This window comes from Chaetura pelagica, unplaced genomic scaffold (assembly GCF_000747805.2).
Source record: "Chaetura pelagica isolate M959 unplaced genomic scaffold, ChaPel_1.0 scaffold222, whole genome shotgun sequence".
In the NCBI taxonomy this organism is placed as follows: domain Eukaryota; kingdom Metazoa; phylum Chordata; class Aves; order Apodiformes; family Apodidae; genus Chaetura; species Chaetura pelagica.
In genome coordinates, this window is record NW_009952711.1 from 4,627,593 (window position 1) to 4,636,412 (window position 8,820).

At 37.1% G+C, this 8,820-nt stretch overlaps 1 protein-coding gene across 1 annotated transcript in view; it reads left to right on the forward strand.

The window, feature by feature from the left end:
* The first annotated feature begins 447 nt into the window (after positions 1-447).
* Positions 448-8,820, forward strand: part of ADAM10 (ADAM metallopeptidase domain 10) — a 43,916-nt gene continuing 35,543 nt past the window's right edge. Inside the window, exons 1-2 of the mRNA XM_009994533.1 lie at positions 448-624; positions 1,312-1,315. Of these exons, the coding sequence (XP_009992835.1) occupies positions 448-624; positions 1,312-1,315 (181 nt within the window). The remainder of the gene's footprint in view (positions 625-1,311; positions 1,316-8,820) is intronic.

Below are 8,820 nucleotides of genomic sequence, written 5' to 3' on the forward strand. Positions count from 1 at the left end.
GGTGGGTGGGGAGAGGCGCTCCCGCCGGGCCGGGCGCTGCGGGGCTGCGGGTGCGGGGGGCGGCCCCAGGTGTCCCGCTGCGGTCCTGGGCCTCGCCTTTCCTGCGGCCGCTCCCCGAAACCAGGAAGCGCGGGGGCACGGAAAGTTCAGCTTAAGGAAATAAAAGACGAGCCCGGGTTTTTCCTGCACGGAGACCGCAGCTTCCAGCAGGGTCCTGCTCCCTCCTAGGCCAGAAGTGCGTGTGTGTGTGTGTGTGTATGGGGGACGTGGAACTTTGTAGCGGCTCCCCTTACGAGTTGATTTTCAGCATTAAGGAACTACTAGGGTAGTTACTTTAATAGTTTTGGTAATGTTTAATCGGTCAAGTCACGTTAGGGAAATAGTTTCGGATTTTTACAAGACTAGACACTGGGAAGGGCTGAGTTCTGAGCGCGTTTCTAGAGAAGGATGGGTGGAGTAGGTGATAAGGACTTTGTTCCTCAGTTTCGTTTGGCAGCTCCTGTTTTATCTGGGCTCTACATCTGTGTGCATCAAGATGTACGTTTACTAACAAAGAAGCAAGCCCTAAATCCTGGTCTTTTACGTGTTCTCATAAAAGTAACTTCAAAGTATGTGAAAGCTTCAGTAGGTTGTGTTTGTGGCTCGGCTGTGAGATGGAAAACAAGCTGATTTGCATGGTCAGGAGCCATACCGTTAGTTTTGTGATTAGCAGTGGTATACACAAAAGACTTTGCTGGTGTCTTTTCTCTCATAAATTCTTCTAAACTGTCGAGGTATTTCAGACTTAATTATTGGCATACTTTTCAAGGCCTCTTTGTTTTCTGAACTAAACTGTGCTGGCTCAGAATTAATTCAAAGTGATTCATTAACCTGCTGTGAGGGTTGATTTCATTGTTTAATTCTAGTCAGGCAAATATGCCTTAAAGTTAAAATCACAGTAATCATGGGAAGAATAGTCCTCTGGATATATAGAAGCAAGTTCATTAAGTGTATGTTATTTTAGAAATTCATGTTAATGTTTGTCTTTGAGTGGCACCTTGAAGATTTCTGGCATCAGGAAGCACACCTCACTGGTGGGTAACAGAAACATGTCTTTCAGTGCTTCAGTACAGGTAATTTTTTGAGGAAAGCCTAATAATGCTGGATAGTAATCCAGAAATTATGGCCAATACACATATTGAAAATATCCTACAAAATGTTTCTGGTAAAAATTTCAACATAATTATGAAATACTTATCACAGTTCTGTGTGAATTACAATTACTTTTTAATATTATAAATCTTCATTGTAACTGTGTTCATATTTCTACAGTTTCGTAAGTACTGTAAATGTTTTAATTTACTGAAAAAAGAGTTGAGTTGCATGTTGTACTTACCTGTGAAGTTGTCTAGCTTTAAGCCATATAAGTATTAAACAATAATAGTTTTTTTTAAAGTGCTCCTCTTTGTATGTTGAGTCTAAGATTGGAATATTTTTACAGGATAACTGAGTTTGCTGAGCTCTTCTTTCAGAATTACACAAGGCGTTGTGCCTGTTTACCTTACAGTCTATTGCAGTAGTCTGTAGATACAAAGGTGTATTATAGATTAACAGAACCAATTGTAAGTTTAGTTCACAGCTAAGTATGAATCACAAAATCAATGCTTTAAAATATTAAGGTAAACTCTTCTTTCAGAATTACACAAGGCGTTGTCCCTGTTTACCTTATAGTCTATTGCAGTAGTCTGTAGATACAAAGGTATATTATAGATTAACAGAACCAATTGTAAATTTAGTCCACAGCTAAGTATGAATCACAAAATCAATGCTTTAAAATATTAAGGTGCAACATAATTGAAATGGTTTATTTGAGGAGAACGATTAGGGTGATTTAATTAATGCCTGAATGATAGTTGTTATGATTGAAAAAGTTGTTCTTTTGTAGTTTATATTCTTAAAATCAGGTAAAAGGAATGCAATGAAGAGCAATCAGTAGCATTACTGCACTAATGAAGGGTACTGCAATGTCTATATTATCCTGCTTTGTAACTGTCTGTGTAGTTTGTGCTTAAAATAGACAAGTTATCAGCAGTTTTGTCTGGTAGGCCCTGAAGCACGTTCTTGATCAGGTTTTGCTACTAGATCACTTTTAGGACTCTAAAAGTGATTTGAAAGTAGTTTTTCTTTCTTTGCTATCACTGCATAAATATGGCCTTCATAAAACATGGTCCAGGATTTCAGTTTGAGTAGTTTCAGTAGTGTCAGAAGAAAAAGCCACTCTTGTTTTTTTTGTAATTGGCGAAAAGTAGACTGTCTCATGTAGATACATGTATCTTAGGTTCTAGATTTTTAATTCTTAAAAAAAAAAAAAAAGGTTAATCTCAGCATTTTCCCCAATACCCTTGAAAGTGCTTGGCTGGAGAGATCTATTCACTGCCTGGTGCTATTAATAATTTTGACATGTATAAAGTGGTAGTTTAGGCAATAGTATTTGTAGCTTTTAGTAGCCTGCTTTGTTGCACATTATGAATATATATGCAAATATATTAAACAGTGCTTAATTATCTATACCTAATGATGTTATTTGAGGAATGGAAATAACTTCTAGGACCTTTCCTTCTACCTGAGGGTCATTAAAAAAAAAAAAGTGGGAAGGGGAATAGAAAACACAGAAAAAAGATCTAATGAAATCCCCAGAAAGCTTGAATTTAACAAGAGTTCTCATGCTTTGGGGCTAGTCTGATCAGATGTTGATAATTTGAAGTCTATGATAATTTCTTTGTTTCCTCTGGTACAGCACACTCTCCTGTATTGCCAGGACTTCTGAGTTGTATCTTAGTGTCTTGTGCTGCTGAATGTCGAGCTACCCGTTTTCCAATGAGCATGGGAGAAATTGTGTTTTTTCTGGACATGAGGGAGTTGTGGGAAGGTATTAATGAGCTATCAGCATCTGAGTGATTTTGTTATTTAGTTTGTGCCCTTGATATAAATTAAGAATACAAGAGTCATTAACATGACACTCAGCCTTCAGTATTTATCTCGGTTTTAAAATAAAAACATGAAGAGTTTTATAGGCTGGATGAGACAGTATCTGGTAAAGGAAGTTGTGAGATGGTTATTTCAGAAATTGCCATGATAATTAAAAGTAAATGAAATTAGGTGTTTAGATAGTAACTTTGAAATACCATCATCCAAAGATCCAAGACTGCAGATTAATTTTACTTTAACTGAACTTCTAGTTCCTTTTAAATATGGTGTGGCAGAGCCACTGTATTTTGCTGCTTTCTGGTGGTCCTGCCCTGACCACGCATTCCCACCGCTCCTCCTTTCCTGTTTCTTGTGTTTGGTGGCATGAGGACCCAATTCAACCTGCTAATTGAAACAAAAACAATTAATCGTTTCCTGCTAGATGTTTACTTCCATGGGTTAATTGTGCAGACCTAAACCCAGTGGGGAGCAAGAGGGTAAAAAAAAGAAGCAGACGTCTGTGTTCTGCTTACGCTGGTGGTCCTGTTCTAACTGTGCCCTAAATGTGAGCTTTCAGTGAATGGAAATGATCCTGACTTGTCTTTTCAATTACATGTTCTTCGTTCACCAAAAACTATCTTGAGCATAAAAGAGCATGTTTTTCAGCTGAATACGTTTTACTGCCAACACAGGGCAAGGACAGAAATGGAGTGGCTGAAAAAAGGCAGTGGGAGCTGCCCTTTGATAACAAAACTACACCCTGAATAAATTTTTCAGTGAACTTCAAGTTGGGAGGTGTATGGTAGGATTACTGGCTTTTAATATGCTTAAGCACAGAAGTGCTAAATCTGAATGCTATGTACACTCTTTAGTATCTCATGTAAAGGAACATTTTTTTCAGAGAAATAGACTGCTATGAAAACAGCTTAAAGAAGTAAAACTTGCTTTAATTATCTTTATTAAATTTGTAATAATAATAATTCTCAAAAATATTAATCATATGCTGACATTTCAGATCTGCAAATCAGTGATGACACTTGCAGTAAAAAGAGTTGTCTGCTAAGTTAGCCTGGCTGCCCAGCGATTTCTGATAGTCTATGCAGTTGTATTCTGTGCTTATTTTTTTTGTCACTAACAAGCCTGAATTATATTTGAACTTCACTTTTGTTATGCAAGTCTTAGTCTTAGTGGTTTCATATGAACTTCACCTTTTAGAGCAATGCATGCTTGAGTTACCCTCTTATGGGAAGTTAGATGTTGTCAGCTTTTACCACAATATGTAAAGTTAATATAGGTTTGTTTGGTAATTCTTCAGTACTGTTTATTACCACTATTTTGTGTGTGTGAAGCTAGCTTCCATAAGGATTTGTTCCATAATCTTCCCAAATACTGAGGTTAGACTGCTCAGCCTGTCAGGTGCTTCTCCTTGAAGATACGGTTGACATTTGTCTTCCAGTTGTCAGGAACCTCTCTCCATCACCATAACCTTAGAAAAATGTGATAGAATGGCTCAAAAGGCAGTGGGCTCTCAGCACTGTTGGATGCATCCCATCTGATCGCATGTACGTCCAATTGGCTTAAGGGTTTGCTAGGTCATTTCCTCTGCTGCTGGTAGAGCTTCATTCCCACAGACTGGGAAGATCTTGACTGGGGGGCCGAAGTCTTGGTAGTCTTATCTGGGAAAATAAACATGAACAGCAAATAATCTGGCACAGACCACCTAGCAATTGCTCTATATAGCTGTTCCAAGTGTGTCAGGAGGCTTGTAGCTAAAATCTCATGAGTGATGTTTTACCCCTTTGCATAAGCCTAGTGAGAAGGTGAGCATGTAATGCCTGAGGCTTCCTTCCTGTCCCTGGGGTTTGAGTCTGTTCAGAACAACAGCTGTAGAACTTTCTGTACATCTCTAGGGATGCTTGAAGAGCTGTAGACCCTCAGACAGAAAATTCTTTCACAGAAACTGTCACCTTGAAACATTTTCATAAATGCTCTCCCTAGTTCTGTTTGAAGTCCTTCTCTGTGTTTAATTCTAAGGCCATGAGAGTAAAGCTTCCTCCCTGGAGGGTTTTTGTCATAGGAAATGCCACATCTAGTTTAGTAAGGCTTTAGAAGACTATCCTGTCAGATTCAAAAGCCATCCCATTGTCACTCTTGGATAACTGTATCCTGAGGGCTTCCTGTCTGCTAGTTTAGCAGTTCAGACAAAGTAGAACATTGGCTTACTCGATTGGGTTGCCTGGAATGACTTCATGCCATCGTTGATGTTGGGTTGATGGCAACATGGTACATGGAATTTGTAGAGTTAAGCCCCTTAAGCTGTATCTAGATGTGAATGGTTTGGTGTTACTTGCCACAGGCTTCCTGATCATATCCATATTTGAAAAGTTCTTCGTCCTGTGGTCTCCATTAAAAAGAATACTAGTTTTTCAATGGCATCAAAATAACAGTAGTTTGTCATGGAGGTTGAGGTCTGTGTGCACTATTGTAATGATTTCTTGGGGTGCACTACATTCAGATTCTGTGATACACCTCTTCTGTTTTGAATCAGTGACACAGTCTTTGTAACCATGGGATCCTGTTAGCTTCTTGTGTCGCCGAGGTTCAGTTACTGATTAAGCTATCTTTATGAAGAAAATAATCACTTTTGATATGCAGCTGGTTTTATTAGGAGATTGTGTATCAGATGCAGACTGAACACTATTGCAGTGTTAACTTTTGAAAGTATTTGTCCATTTTGAAGCATTGATTTCAATCTTATCTGAAGTCCCTTTTTATAAAATCCATCAAATAGCCTATAGTCGAGGTGATATTCAGAGGCATTGGGGCAGCAAGAGTGTCTGTGTTAAGTGATCACTATGAGAGTACTTAAAAGGAATTTTTTAAGCTTTGAAGAAAGGAAGGAGAAGAAGCAGCACTGCTGTGTGATCACAGAAAGTGTATAAATATTAGTTAAGAAAAAATATTTTTGCTTAAAACTTTCTCTGCCTTTGCTTGGCAGAGAGAACCGTTATAAGGCTTTTTAATGTCAGCAGTGCTTTGCTGTCTCCTCACAGTAGTTAGCACTTAAAAACTGTTCTTTGTGTCTCAGCTGAGTGCAGTCTGTCAGCTTCCCACGTGGTCATGAGACCTGAATCAGGTGCAAAGTATTGAGTCTTCAGTAAGTTGTCATGCTTTAAAACTTTTTTCTAGGTGCCTGAAGCTGTTCAGAGTACTTTGCAATACTGAGAAAAAAAGTGGCCTATAAAAATTTAAGGAATGTATTATTAGAAGCCTCCTACCACAGAAAAGTTGAAACTTGTTAAATAGTCTTGGGATTATGGAGCACAGAAGTTTACACATTCTGCAGCATACTAACTCCTTAGTTTTGATAGTCTTTAAAGTGAGTTATTAGTATAATATTTAGGTTCATTTTAAAATTTAAACTTTTGCTAAGTTTTAGCTTATACAGGTTAATTTTGAAGCTTGTTTTCTTTAATGTTGACACTTTTGATTCATGTACCTGAAATAGGAAAGCATATACCTGTAGTGAAGCTATTTTATATGATGAATCAGTTTGATACAGCAGTTGGACTCAAGCTGATCTCATTTCGTTTTTTGTTCTTGGGCCATAGGAGGTCTTTCTGCTTCATTTTCTGGGATTGTTGGAAGTGATTAGAAAAACATCAGAGAGGGACAATATTCTTCATCCTCAGAATGTCTCATGCTGGTTACTGAAACTTGGGGTTTGTCCTGTATCTTATTGGATCAAATTAGTTTATGTAGACTTCCTTAAATGACACATTTTATAAGTGTGAGAATGGGCTTGTATTTTGAGACTAAGAGTGAGAAGAAATAAGAATGAAGTTTGATTATTGGGCTCTATTTGCAGTCAGTGACAGAGTCAACATTTGCAGAAGCCTGCAGTACTGTGAGGAAATTTGAATGTGGGGTTTCTGCAGTATATCATTACTTGAATTTCAAAAAGATCCGGCAGTATTACCATCATATGGCAGTACTTTGCTGCTAAATGCAAGACATGCAATTTGAAGAATTAACTTATGTTTTACATTGCTCATTGAGCTTATTGGTGATCAGGCATTCTAATCCCTTGAGAAGAACAAGCACTGAGAAATTTGTGGAATTAATTTAAATGACAGTAAATACAGGAAAAGGTAAATTTGCTTGTTTTTCTTACAAAGTTGTATTTTTTGTACAGTAACATATTTCTTTCTTTGAAAATGTAACACTACTGAGGCAAAGCTTTGGGATACATTTGTCTCATTGGGCCTCCCTGAACCTTGTTAGTATGGATAGCTGAAGAAAAATATTGCTTGAAGTCTCTTGAGAATTCTCGCATTTAGGTTGGTTTTAGGTTAAATGGATTATGAGAGAGCTTGCTTTTTCTTGCAGAATTGAAAATTCTGGAGAAAAGCAGAGATTTTGCTTACTAGTTAGTCTCTCAAATGCTGCACTTTGATATTTTTTCATTTAAAAAAAAAAATGATAGCCCAAGTCAGGTTATTCGAAACTCAAACATAAACTGAGTAATTTGTTCCCTTCCTTAAGGAGGAGGTTAAGGAAGGAGGGCTTTGAAGCTAAGTGAGGAGCCAGGAACAATGGCTTAAACACTTGAATACACACAAGTAAGAACAACATGTGGTAAAAAAAGTAACAGAACAGAAATGCAGGGGGAAAAAAAAAGTTTTACATCCTTGAAGCAGAAACTGGTGCGTAATGTTATATTACTGATTGTGGTTGCCCACCCTTCAGAATGCAACTTGCATGTTCTCTATTCTAATTTTGTAGTGTAGATAAGATTGTGTTTGTATACCACAGCTTTTAATAGACCATTCAGGTTTTCAGTTACATCTGTGTCTTCATAAATGAAGTGGTTGACAGTTAAATTTCTGTGTTGGTTTTTTGTGAAACTTGATGTGTTGCAGCTACTAAAAATGATGATGCTTTTACTGCACTGTGTTTTTGTGTAATCACATTGCATCTCTGTGAACTAAAAGATAGGGCAAACTTGTTTCAATTAAAAAAAACTTAGTCTTCTGAAACACCTTCTAAAGTTTTGGAATATTTATAATCATAGAATAGTAGAACACCAGGTTGGAAGGAACCTCAAGGATCATCTGGTCCAATCTTTCTAGGTAATACATAGTTTATATGAGATGGCTCAGCCTATCTGTTATTCTTTATCAGAGGGATCATGTAGGGAAGAACTTGTTTGGAAATTTTTACTGAACTTGACAGTGTTGAAACATTACTTCTACAAGTATTTTTGGCAATATATTGCTGTCCCAAGCTGCTTAAAAGAAAACTTGACTTTTTGCATAATAACACTGTAAGAGATGGTGCTTACCTTTGAGTGATTTGATACACAAAGTAGTTTCTGCAATGAATAGTTCGTTTGTTCTTCAGAAGCAGTTGCTTCTATGGAGTTACAAGAGAAAAGAATCAATTGTGTGTTTGCATAAAGTGTACGTAATTGCAAGTCTTGTTTCAGAAAGGGTGAATGTTTGCATGCTAGCTACTGATAAAAATTGTGTATCAAAACATGCAATTAATCCTTGGAGTTTTGAAACATACATCACTTAGTATGTTTTTTTCTTTGCTGGTTTTAATGTTTAGTACATCAAGAAACATGATGTAATTTGGGTCATCTATTATCTGGCTTTGAAACTGGAAGCACTGAGATGATCTCACTCTTGATTGGAGATTGTAGATATAGATATTTAAATTAACTTTTTATTATTGGATTTTAAAATAGAAACTACTTATAAATATTTTTTTTTCCATGTGTAAAACATATTTTGTGTGCACTACCTCCATTGCAAAGACACAGTGTTTTGTTCCACATGTTGTTTTGTTTTGGTTTTTTTCTATTTCCCT